Below are 13,488 nucleotides of genomic sequence, written 5' to 3'. Positions count from 1 at the left end.
CAAGTCATCACTTTAAAAGGGAGGGCAAGCACAAAAGACCTGTTTGGACTAGGCACTGTGAGATGCCTGTAAGAAACGTGGCTGTGCCCAGGCAGGTCATGAGCCCAGTTGCTCAACACTTCCTGGAGCTGTGCCAACTAGGGTAAAAGTAAACTCCTGTGAAATGGCTTACCGAACACCACCCAGCTGTTAGCAGGCAGTGAGACTAAGAATGAGGCTACCTCCAACTGATAAAAACTGCCATGAAACAACTCCTTGGGGAATGCTGAAATTTTAAACTAAATATAAGTCATGAGGTTTAACAGTACTAAAAATAACATCAGCCACACTTTGGCATAATGCTTCCTAAAAACTAGTCCAAAAAACTTACTAATTGTTCAGTACGAATACATGCAAATGTAGCTTTTGCCACTTGATTCATAATTCTTTTACGCACTATGATCCAAACTATAAGATCACCTTTTATATCAAATGTGACTTACCAGATTTTGAAATCCTTAAAAAGTAAATTGGCTCTTCTATCAATTCTTCTCTTTTTTCTCCCATCTACTGGGTCACTCCAATGTCTGCAATGACCCACTGGCTGGGACTGTGACACCAGATCCCAGATCCTCGTTAGCAGGAAGTTGGAGTCAGAGATGGGATTGAACCCAATGATCTTGCCTTGGGCCATGGCTGTGTGAGCCATTATTATAAGCTCTAAAGCAAACACCTGACCAGATTTCAACCACAAAGATTGTTTTACTCACCTCTCTCGCAACATTACTTGTTTTCACTTCCTGAATAACAGTTCCAAAGATGATATAGTCAACAACTTCCTTTGGGACATCAGTCCGATGCAGCAGGCCCCTAAAAGCAGAAATCCAGAGCAAAGGAAACTTTCTCACTGAGAGGTAATGCTGAAATCATCACATAAAACACAGCACTTTTTAAAAAAAGATAAGCACTGAACTTATAAGGGCAGAGACTATATCTTTTTAAATTTCTTAACAGACTTTACTCAGAGAGAAGGCTTCCATCCACTGGGTCCCACCTCAGATCTGATCTGAAGCTAGAGTCAGAAGCAGAGAGCTGGGTTGGAAGTGGAACAGCTGGGACATGAACTGGTATACACATGGGATGCCAGAGCCATGGGGTGGAGGACTAGTTCACTGTACAATCACAGAAGCTTCTGGCTTCAGACTGGTACAGCTCCGGCTTGCTGTGGCCAACTGGGGGTGAACCAGCAGATGGCAGATCTCTGTCTCTGCTTTGATCTGGAACTCTGCTTTCAAGTAAATGATTTAATTTTTTAAAAATAAAATTTTAAAAAGAGAGATTCAAGAGACATTCATTTATAAAATGAATCCTGGTAATCCTGGTTTGAAAAAGAAAAGTTAGAAAGCCATTCTTGGAATAACTGAAGATGATGTGAACATGAACTAGCTATTCGAAGCTACCATGAGCCTCTAAGGAGTTATCAAATGATCCTCCGGACCCCTGGGTGCTAAGGAGTTTGACAGAAAGGAGTGAGACCCTCCCCTTCCCCTGCAGTACAAGCAGGAGGGAAAGAAACTGTAAACATTTGTGCCACGTCCTTTCTCTAACCTCAACCCTCCCTCCCCTACTTAGAGGTCCATATGAGCATGCAACCCTCTAAACTATGTATAAAATATTAAAATAAAATTTTAAATTGTGGTTTTAAGGGATGGTCTTTTTTTGGGAGTGGGGGAGTCCTATTCTTGGCAGATACCTGCTCAAGTGTTTAGGGTTGAAGTGGCTTGTCTGCAGCTGACTGTAGATACAGCAACAGGCTACCGCTTAACCAATTCAGGTGTGCATTTAGCTGGTCACTGTGTTATTTCAGTTTTAACACAACCTGGACATTTTCCAAAAATAAAAAGTTGAAGAAAAACTTGTAAATTTCCTATCTGGCATTACAATAGTGCCAGAATAAGAATAAAATAAAATACATCAGCTTTCAGGCAAGGCCAGCGGCCAGAAACTCAAGGTAGACTTTTCCACTTAAGCCATCCATCACCTGCTGCTTCTCAGGGCACACATCAGCAAGAAGCTAGAACTGGAAGCTGCATTGGGACTCAGACCCAGGCATTCCACACACATGCAATCCCAAACAGTACTGTACCTGCAGTGCCAAAAACCTCCCCCCAGTAATTAAAGTTTCTTTTTAAAGATTTATTTTTTATTTTTATTGGAAAGGCAGATATACAGAGAGGAGAGACAGAGAGGAAGATCTTCCGTCCGATGATTCACTCCCCAAGTGAACTTAACGGCCGATGCTATGCCGATCCGAAGCCAGGAGCCTCTTCTGGGTCTCCCACATGGGTGCAGAGTCCGAAAGCTTTGGGCCGTCCTCAACTGCTTTCCCAGGCCACAAGCAGGGAGCTGGATGGGAAGAGGGGCCGCCGGGATCAGAACCGGCGCCCATATGGGATCCCGGGCGTGCAAGGTGAGGACCTTAACCACTTGCACCACCATGCCGGGCCCGTAATTAAAATTTTTAATGAAGGTTTATTTATTTCTTTTGGTAAGTCAAAAATATAGAGAGAGGAGGAGAGACAGAGAGGAAGATCTTCCATCCACTGGTTCTACCCAAGTGGCTAAAACGGCCAGAGTTGAGCCCTCCATAGCCAGAAGCCAGGAGCTTCTTTGTGTGTCTCCCACATGGGTGCAAGGTCCCAAGCTTTTGCACTGTACTTGACTGCATTCCCAGGCCACAAGCAGGGAGATGGATGGAAAGTGGGGCTGCCGGGATTAGAACTGGCACCCATATGGGATCCCAGCGCATGTAAGGTGAGGATTTTAGCCACTAGGCTACCTCGTTGGGCCCATAAATCAATCTTAAATAAGTGAATAAATAAATAAAGGGCCCAGCGCATTAGCTAGTGGTTGGAGTCCTTGCCTTGAATGTGCTGGGATCCCAGATGGATGCCAGTTCATATTCTGGATGTTCCACTTCCCTTCTAGCTCCCTGCTTGTGGCCTGGGAAAGTACTGGGTGGTGGCCCAATGGCTTGGGACCCTGTACCTGTGTGGGAGGCCCAGGGCAGCCTCCTGGCTCCTGGCTCTGGATTGCCTTGGCAAAAGTCGTTGTGGCTGCTTGGGAAATGAATCAGCAGATGGAAGATTTTTTCTTTCTGTCTCTCCTTTCTGTAATATCTGACTTTGCAATAAAAAAATAAACAAGTCTTGTTTTAAAAAAAATACATAATGAGTTTACACTGACAATCTCATCTAGTCCCATGGCAGAATCCTTTTACGTCAAGACACTGCAAGTTAAGCCTGCAAAGCAAAGCAATGACTACTGACACTCACACACTACTCCAACTTCTGTAGTGGCAATGGTTAAAACAAATGAACTGATTCAGGAAGAGCTGATTAGTGGGTTTTTTTCCGCCCCCACAACATAAAAGCATATTATCTAGATAGGAAAATTCTGTAGAATTTCAAGTGTAAAAACTGGTAGCAAGTGCCTTTAATGAAATAAAAACTAACATGAAACTACATTTACTTACGAAAGTGCTGCTCTGGCCAAATCATGTGGCATCAGGTCTTTATATCTGGGGAAATAAAACAAACAAGTAACTTTAACCAAAAGCCCAGAACTCCAGTAACAATCGCCCCCTTCTATTTGATATATTCAAAAAAAGCATCTAACATATGTTTGTGCCGACATATTTTGCTATCCACAGCATTCCATTTCAAGTGAAGAAACAGTGTGGCTTTGCTGTGTATCATCCTCAAAACATCTGGCAAGCCCTACCTCTTACTGCCCTTGCTAAGAACCTATCAAAACGTTACTCAATATCTTATTCAGCATGACTTGGGTTAAAGGATCCTCAAAACTAAACTCTGTTTTGAGATCTCCTTTAATACAAATTTTAATGTCTTCATTATGCCAAATGTCAGTACCAGCCAAAACGGGGCCAGGTCAAAGCCAGGAGCCAGAGATTTAATCCTGTCTCCCCCGTGGGTAGCAAGGCATAAGCACTTGCTCGTTTGTTACTTTCCCAGGGTGCACTGGCAGGAGGCTGGATCAAAAGCAGAGCCAGGACAGGAACCAGGCACTCTGGTTTGGGATGCAGACACACCAACTAGAAGCTTAATGTGCTATGCCACATTTGTCCTTATGTTTACATTTCTTAACAACTGGTAAAACAGTGGGAATCAAATACAACAACCCTTAACAAGAACAAAAAACATTTTTACTAGCCAAGAGATTTCTTTTCTTGAGGATCGTTCTTTTTCTGTCCTGTTACTGCTGGGTACAATGATAACATTATCTCTTCACTTTCCTGCTACTGCAGACTTCAGAATCTTAGTTTTTCTGCTACTGTATGAGCACAGAAAACAGATCAAAGAGAGAAACTTTTTAAAATGGGCTACTATACTTGTAAAAGGGGATGAATGAAGAACTTGCACTACCATTTATTTACAGCATTACTTCTTTTAATTAATTAATTTGAAAGAGTTACAGAGAAAAAGAGACTGATCTTCTATCTCCTGGTTCACTGCCTAAATGACTGACAGCAGCTGGAGCTGAGCTGGTCCTAAGCCAAGAGCCAGAAGCTTCTTCTGGGTGTCCCATGTGGGTGAAAGGGCCCACATACTTGGGTCATCTTCCATTGCTTTCCCAGACACATTACCAGGGTATGGGACTGGAAATGGAGCAGACAGGACTCAAACCAGTGCCCACATGTGATCCCAGTGTGGCTGGCAATGGCTTTATCTAAATAAGAAAACACAAGGTTCTAATTGTTTTTATGATACTCCCTCTTGTTCTATTATACACAAATTCTGCATCTTAATGTCTACCCTGAACATTCACATTTTAAATCCTCTATAGTGATGGCTCTCATTAGTTTTACCAGGTGCCTAATACACCCAGCAAGTTTTTAAATTAGTGACTGCATGCTTAAAATAACATCAAAACAATAGAACCAATAGTTTGAGCTGAACTGCCAAAGTCCATAACCAGTTTTGGAGAGATCAACCCTCACCTGTAGACAAAAAAGTAGAAGAAAAGCTGGTGGTCCTGGGGAAGTCTGGGGTGGTCTGAATTCATTCTAGCCCCATACACTTAGGTTTGCACTGCCTGCCAACAGATTAGAGGTCCTTCAACTGCCCACATCCTGAGCACTCCAGTCCCGGGAGGGACAGAAGCAGTACACCTGTCTCCAGCAAAGATAACCATGTCGGAAGTGAGCCATCGGGCCTACATACTTGACTTGTAGAACACTGTCATTTCAAGTTAAAATGACACTAGGACTGCTTACGAGAAAGGGTAAAAAATAAATGTGGTCATATTATTTCATCCCTAGCCTAACTCACTGTGTAATAATTTTATGGGGATGCTATCCAAATATTAGTTCATTAACAATATGATTAGCTTCTAACAGTTTCTTAACAGATAAAATAAATACATGATTGTTTCATACTCACGAAGTGCCTGCCAACAAAAATGGAGTGCGAACCCCATCTACCACCACGATATTCTTTACGTTGGGTTTGGCTAAGGTCTTCTTCGATTTCGTCTGGACAGCTTTAAGATAAAATTGAAGGAACTATTAATTAAAATAGTTGCACTGAATTACATCATTCAGTGACAAGCTGCATTTACCATTTCAATATTTAAAAATGAGGGCAGCATAATTAGACATTGACACAAACTTTAAGTAATATTTTAGGTCAATAAAGACTAAACCCAATGACAAGAGTATTTATTCCATTAACAAAATTGTTCTTTTTAATTTCATATGTGACAGCCTACTGTGTTAGAAACAATCAATTTAGACATAAGTATGCCCATATTAGAGGTTGCCTTGGTTAACGCAGTGTACCCTTTGCATAATTTGATGTTTTTGCCTTCCTGTGTAGAAATGAAGACTACATGAGTGATGACTATTGTTATTCTGCAAAAATCCAGAATGCTTCCTTAGTCTACTTGACCTAAATTAACTAAATACTCACTACTTCTTTCCCAGAGGTAAATGATGTTAATTTGGTATGTATATTTGCAAATCCTTTTTTCCTTTTACTCCATGCACATGTATACACTTGTGTATGAAGTATATATTTTTTTACTTAACATTAAAATGTGAAGATATTTCCCCAATGGTATATTCAAGCCTAGATCATTCCCTCATGTTGGTGTTAATACTGGAGGTCACTTATAATCATTTACTCCTTCATTAGCAGAGACAGAAACAAATTTCAAATTTTTGGGAACCACACCGCAACAACCACCTCATACTCTCACTGAAGTCACAGAAAAATACTTATTTATTTTAAAGATTCACTTTTATTTGAAAGGCAAATCTACACAGAGAAAAAAAAGCTGAGAAAGAGAGCAAGAGTGCACGCGCGGGAGAGATATCTTTTCTCTGTTGGCTGTTTACCCAGATGACAAGTCAGAGCTGATCTGATCTGAAGCCAGGACGAAGAGCTTCCTCCAGGTCTCCTGCATGCATGTAGGGACCCAGAGGTCATCCTCTGCTGCCTTCCCAGAACATAAATAGGGAGTTGGATCAGATACAGAGCAGCAGGGACTAAAACGGGAGCCTATATGGGATGCCAGTGCCACAGGCAGAAGATTAGCCCATTGAGCCACCATGCTGGCCCCTTAGAAAAATATTCATAATAAATGTCTATCACCAGCTTGAAAGAGCTAAAAGTAAAAATAAAAATGATCCTTATAGCTCTAATGGAGGCAGGCTGGTGAAGGCAGCAGGGGCAGTAGGAGGCTCAGTAGGAGGGGGACAGGTAACACATGCAGACCACACTCAGGACCAGGGGAAGGGCAGGACCAACCTAAGAGACTTGTCAGAAGACTGGCTACCAAGCACAGACAGGAAGGCCAGAAAAAAGGAAAATAGGATCCTAAAGCAAGCTTAGAGACTAAGAAAATCCAGCTATTCTACACAAAGGGAGAACTGGCTTCGGAAGAATAAAAATTTCATTTTTAAAGAACTGCTTTTATTGGAAAAGCAGATATACAGTGAGGAGGTACAGAGAGAAAGAACTTCCATTTGCTGGTTCACTCTCCAAGAAATTCTTGATCTCTTGATTTTTATTTATTGTGACAGCAAGGTGACTACAATATGTTAATGAGACATTACCCGGATGCTACAAATCCTTGCAAGGTGAGGATTTAGCCTGAGGTATCATGATAGGTCCAAAAACTTCATTTTTAAATTGCTAACTTTGACATGATGGGGGAATATGCAAGTGGATATCTAGAGATGAGAAACTAAAGAGAAAGACAAAGAACCAGGGAAAGATAAACTAAAGCCATCCACAGGCCAGAATCACGGGCCAGCAAAAACCTCAAGTGAGCCAAGATGCCAGAAATATGAGTGAAAAGAGATAAACACCGCAAAAAAGGCCAAGAAGGGCACACACCATGCAAGGCAAGGCAGAGAAAACCTGCTGGTTCCTACAGCTGCTAGCCTGGTTCTTACCATGTTCCACTTAGAGCACATCCTCTCATCTTGTACTTGGGGGTCCTCAGCTACAACTAAAATGCCCTGCTTTGTGGTCCCCCTACACTGCCAGGGTAGAAACATCAGAAGGGAGCCTGGGGGAGGGGCAGGAGCAGGAGGGTAGGGGAAGAGTAGGGGGGTTAGACAGTCAATACTTCCACTTCAAAGGAACCAGGACAAAAAATCCTGCAATCAGGAACCCCGATAACCCCTCATGACTGCAAACAGAGAACAGACTGATGAGGAGAAAACAGAGGACACACCATCCCGTCACCTGGCCTTTTAACAACTGACACTTTTTATACACCTTCTGATAAAATTCAAATTCCTACATCCTCTACATCCTGCTTGGCTTGCTTCCTCCTTGACTGTCCACAAGTATGTTCCACTACTTCTCCAAATTTACCAAGAACAGGCCACTAATCTCTCAAAGCCTCACTCCTTTCAGCCTCCTGTCTTGGGTCATGCACCCTCCCAACTGTATAGCTCCCTTCACACTCAATTATCGCAATTATCAACTATCTCTCAGGCTTACACCACATTCAGCCTCCTAGCACAAGCTTCCCTGGTAACCACAGATCTTGGCAGTTTCTAATTCTGAATGTCCACAGCAACTTCTAGCACAAACACTGGCCATTTCAAACCACTAATCATTCTACAGAATACTTAAGATAATCCTACAAGCATTTAAACAAATCAATTCTTGGAGGCCAGGATTGTGGCCAAGCAGGTTGAGCCTACAGCATCCTGTATCAGAATGCTAATCAAGTCCTGTCTGCTTTGTTTCTGGTCCAGCTCCCTGTTGAGCTGTGTGGGAAAGCAGTAAAAGATGACACAAATTAGGGCCAGTGCACTAGTATAGCAAGCTAAGCTTCCACTTTCAGTGCCAGCATCCCATATGGACACTGGTTTGTGTCCTGGCTGTTCCACTTCTGATTCAGCTCCCTGCTTGTGGCCTGGGAAAGCAGTGGAGAATGGTCCAAGGCCTTTGGACCCTGCACACACATAGGAGGCCTGGAGGAAGCTCCTAGCTCCTGGCTTCAGATCTGCTCAGCTCTGGCCACTGTTAGCATTTGGAGAGTGAATCAGATGATGAACAATCTCTCCTCTCATCTGTAAAATATGCCTTTCAAACAAAACTAAATAAGTCTTAGAAAAACAAACAAACAAAAAAACATATCCCAAGTGCCTGAGCGTTGCAACTCATGTGAGAGACCAGGATGGCGCTCCTGGGTCCTGGTCTTGGTCTGGTCTAGCCTCAGCTGCTGTCACCATTTTAGGAGTGACCCAGCAGATGAACAATCTCGCTCTCTTCCATTCACCCCCAGCAATTCTGCCTTTCAAATAAATAAAACCTTTTTTAAAATCCACTCATTCTTCATCACACATTGAACAGTCACCCCACACTCTCATCCTGTTTCATCCATACACCAGCTCCTGGCTACAACAAAACTTTCCTGAGGGGCCTGGAGCAATGGCCTAGTGCCTGAGATCCTCGCCTTGTAGGCACTGGGATCTCATATGGACACCAGTTTGTATCCCGGCTGCTCCACTTTCCTTCCAGCTCCCTACTTTTGGCCTGGGAAAGCAGTGGAGGATGGCCCAAAGCCTTGAGACCCTGTGCCCGCATGGGAGACCCTTAAGAGGCTTTTGGCTCCTAACTTTGGATTGGCTCAGCTCCAGCTGTTGCAGCTGGAACCAGCAGAATAAGGATCTTTCTCTCTGTGTCTCCTTCTCTCTGTAATTCTGACTTTCTAATAAAAATAAATAAATCTTAAAAAAAGAAAGAAAGAAAGAAAAGAAACACCTTTCCTGAGGGCTAAGAACACAAGAGCTCCGTACATATTTCACAGTGCCAGAGGCAGAAAAAATAGCAATGAACTATAGGGAGCTGAATTAGAGGTTGTGTAAGATGTAGGTTCTAATCTCTGCTCTGCCAACAGGGAAACTGGAACGGTGACTTAAACTCCAAACCTAGGCTTCAGTGGGCGACTGCTAACCACACTGCACTCTTCTATAGAATCAAAGTTGGCAAAGATAAAAGGTCATGCTTTATAAAATTGCTATTTAGGCGTGGCAAGTGTGTGTGTGCATGCAAGTATGTATAGGTTTTAAGTATTTCTGCCCCATAACAAGCTTATCTTTCAACTCTATTTTCCACAAACATTTTGAAGTATATAATCATCAAGTCTGTCAAAATTTCCACCAGACAATTCTATTTTTTAGTTCATTAGTTTGAAACCGAACTCCTACAATAAGAAAGCATGAGCCAGCCTCTTGTCTGTGTTTCTTAGCCTAAGTGTCTTTCTCTATCCTTTACCAAAGGAATTAACTGACTTAAAGGGAGTGATCCAAAGCTTTAATTTGTTTCTCCAACAAAAAGAACCTTAACAGCCAATGTTGTCCGGGGGTGGTTCCTGTAGTGGAATTCCAGGTGCAGGTAGAATGTAATCGTCACTTTTGCTTAAGCCCCAAACCAAGTGGAGCCCACCTGGCCATCATAAACTCCTTGGAGAGCACAGCCTCACAGAGCTATGAAAGCAAGGCCGTCAGCTCCCCTGACCCAGCAGGAAGTTAGCCGTGAGCTGACTGTGCACCTCTCCACCCAATTTCAATCTAGAAGAACCTTCATCTCAGTTCCTCAGGACGTCTGGGAATTAAGCAACAGCTGCCTGGCTCCGTGCTCTGCACTTCGCAATAAAGACCTACTGTGTTCTACCCTAATGTCAGCGATGGGCTCTCTGTGGGCTCAGTTTGGGGGTTCTACAGCAATGCCTCCAACCAGTTTGGAGTGTTTGGCAGCAAGTTGACTGAATCAATAAATCCTCTTCCCATTTCCTCTAATTTATTCATCCTACCAGGTATGACAAGCCTGGATAATCACACACATTTCAAAAGGGATTGAACAGTCATGAAACTGCTTCATGCAAAACCTGCTCAGCATGGCACTTGGCTGCTCCCAACCCTCAAACCAGCTGCCACATTTCTGTGTCTTTTCAGGTGCCTTCTTGCACTATTATGATCATTAGTGACCTAAAAATCAATAGTCACTGTACCAACTGGGGATACAAAAAAAAAAACTTCAGTCTTATGAGAACCTACAATGTAATTAAAGAGCAAACATCAAAAAACAGCTACACTGCAGGACAGTCTAAAGAAGAGTGTAAGATGAAAATAAATGCCTTCATCTGCTGCAATTAGCAATGACCTTTCTCCTACTTGCAAGCATTGGCTCTATTTGCGTGACTTTGAAAGCAATGCTAGGTGAACATCAGAACTAGGGAAAGGGTGAAATGAGACACAAAGGGGCAAATAAAAAGATCTATTCTAGTGGGAATTATAGGACACAGGAAATACATATGTCACAGAACAGCAGTAGGGTTTAAGCACTAGACCGCTCAGAATATACAAAACATAAAATATCATCTTGAATTTATGTTAACTATATAGCCTTCAAAGTGCTTGTTGAGGGGGTCAGCACTGAGATGAAACAGGCCAAGCTGCTGCTTGCCAAGCCAGCCAGTCTGAGTCCTGGCTGACCAGCCAGCACCTGCAAGCACCAGCTCATCCCTTCCTGCAAGTGTTCAAAGCTAACCTTCGTCCCCACAAGGGTCTCAGAAGTGTTTGCAAGCCCATCACTCCCCATGACAGCCAGCCAGAGGACAGGCTACTGCTCAGTGAGGTTTTTTTATGGAACCCCCAGGACTCTAGGTTCCAAGGCTCAGGAGGCAGTTCCTGTCAACAGGCAAGTCCAGTTCGAAGCAATGTAATGTTACTTCTCTTTGGATCTACAGAGTTTTAAATTGAAGGCAATAGGGATGTTCCTGTTGTGCAAACAAAGAGAAGACTGGAAAACTCCTTTTTTATTCAAAATTCACAAATACAACATCTCATGTTTCAATTTAAAAAACAAGTGTATTTTGATCAATTACTGTACCTGGTGCAGCTTGTAGCTGGGAGGAACAGCTCAGGGGTCTGAGAGCTACAAAAGAAAACAAATCATTTACAAAAAGCAATGCCACTCAGTGTTTGTGCAACAAAGTCACAGACCTAAAGCTCATCTTAAAGAGCAGGAAGAAACAAAACTTACAAAATCGGAGAGCCCATTTGCATGTACTGGGAAGATTTTTAGCTGTGTGTGTCAACATGGAAGTCATCCTGAAATCTAAAAAGAAGAATAAATAAACTCCAGGTTATTTAAATAGTTTGTAGTTTATACGAGGACAAGCCAAAAAATTTGTGGAAAATAGAATTAAAATATTTTTAAGTTTATTCTGGTACCAAAAAAATTGAAACTCATACATACCTTTTTCAAAACATACATTTCCCAGGAACTTTCTGAAAATTCCTTACTTTGTAGTCTATGATTTGCTAATTTTACCACAAATTACTTGGGTCCACACCCTGCTACAGATGCCTCCCACACTCTAGCATAGCTGGTCTACGTGAACAAAAGTCCACGTCAGAAAGAAGGAATGGAATGCCATTTCTGAGATCAGTCTACAAAGGATAGTGCAGATTCTGTCTTGGTCTATCTGGGATTACTCACTCCAGAGCTAGCTCGCATGTGATGGGGCTGCCTTACGAAGGGGCTCACGGGATGAGGAACTCACAGCCAGGCAACTGACCTTGGATGTGGACCCTCTACTGCAGACAAACTTCCAGATAACTACAGCCCTGGCCAATATCCAACAGCAACCTGGCGAGATATCCCAGAACAACTCAGCTAGGGAGCTCAGCTCAGGCTCCAGACTCTCAGGAATGGCAGATGATAACTTACTGTTTTAAGCTGATACATTTGGGAGTACTTTAATACACAGTGATAGATAATAGCAAAGTCTTTTTTAAAAGGATGTATTTATTTATTTATGTATTTAATTACAAAGTCAGGTATATTCAGAGAGAAGAAGAGATGGAGAGGAAGATCTTCCATTCACTGATTCATTCCCCAAGTGACCACCACGGCCAGAGCTGCGCTGATCGGAAGTCAGAAGCCAGGAGTTCTTCCAGGTCTCCCACATGGGTGCAGGGTCCCAAGGCTTTGGGTTGTTTTTGACTGCTTTCCCAGACCACAAACAGGGAACTGGATGGGAAGCAGGGCTACTGGGATTAGAATCGATACCTGTGTGGGATCCCAGTGCGCTCAAGGTGAGACTTTAGCCACTAGGCCATCGTGCCAGGCCCAATAGCAAAGTCTTAAGGTTTAACTTCTCTTGGGCCTTTGTGCACTAAAAGGAGAATGCCTTTCAGTTTCTAAAAAGAAAAATGCAATGTGGGTAGGCAACAGATAAAGGCCCACCTCTAGAAAGCCTCAGTCTAGTCAAACGACTCTGGTCAGGGAAACACCAAGAGATTCATGACATGGGCACCACCTACACACCCCAAGTGTCTGCCACACAAACTCCCCCAAGTTCCTCTCAAAAGAAAAGTCAAAATACAAAGTCAAGAAAAGACTGCTCACAAGAAGGGAGCCCTTGCTCTGACAGCCAGACTTTCTACAAAGCACCAACAACTACAGTTTCTTGAGCAGTTCTGGCACAAGAATAAATGAAAGCTGGAAAACAGCACAAGAGTTACCAAGGTCAGACTCATACTCCTACATACAAGAATTTAGTATATAATAAATACAGCATTTTGGATAAGTGAAAAAATGACAAATTACTCATTTCAGTAAGTTTGCCTGGAAAATGGCCAACCTTTGGGCAAAAACTAAGGTCTACAGCTTATAACATAAGTACAAAGCAACATTAGACATTAGACAGACTAAAGACCAAAAAAAAAAAGTGTATACACGTTCTTAAAAGTATAATAGTTCTAGAAGAAACTATTAGCGAATTTTTCATGATTATCTTAGATGGGAAAGGAATTTTGACATATGCATAAGACCTAAAAGCCATAATGGAAAAGAATGAATAACAGATCTGATTATATAAACATTTTAAAATTAATTTTATTTTGGATGATAGTTGATTAGGGTGATAGGGTCAAGGGCTACAGGAAGGTGGGTG

At 42.5% G+C, this 13,488-nt stretch overlaps 1 protein-coding gene across 1 annotated transcript in view; it reads right to left on the bottom strand.

Moving 5' to 3' along the window:
* The window catches only part of HADHB (hydroxyacyl-CoA dehydrogenase trifunctional multienzyme complex subunit beta), a 30,027-nt gene that overhangs the window by 13,658 nt on the left and 2,881 nt on the right, over positions 1–13,488 (bottom strand). The window contains exons 2-6 of the mRNA XM_040992942.1: positions 11,571–11,645; positions 11,418–11,462; positions 5,442–5,541; positions 3,515–3,559; positions 750–849 (exon numbers count right to left, since the gene is read on the bottom strand). Of these exons, the coding sequence (XP_040848876.1) occupies positions 750–849; positions 3,515–3,559; positions 5,442–5,541; positions 11,418–11,462; positions 11,571–11,637 (357 nt within the window). The 5' untranslated portion in view covers positions 11,638–11,645. The remainder of the gene's footprint in view (positions 1–749; positions 850–3,514; positions 3,560–5,441; positions 5,542–11,417; positions 11,463–11,570; positions 11,646–13,488) is intronic.

The sequence above is a fragment of the Ochotona curzoniae genome, unplaced genomic scaffold (assembly GCF_017591425.1).
Source record: "Ochotona curzoniae isolate NIBS_2020 unplaced genomic scaffold, NIBS_Ocur_1.0 contig_883, whole genome shotgun sequence".
Classification (NCBI taxonomy): Eukaryota; Metazoa; Chordata; class Mammalia; order Lagomorpha; family Ochotonidae; genus Ochotona; species Ochotona curzoniae.
This window is presented reverse-complemented; position numbering and strand designations above follow the sequence as displayed.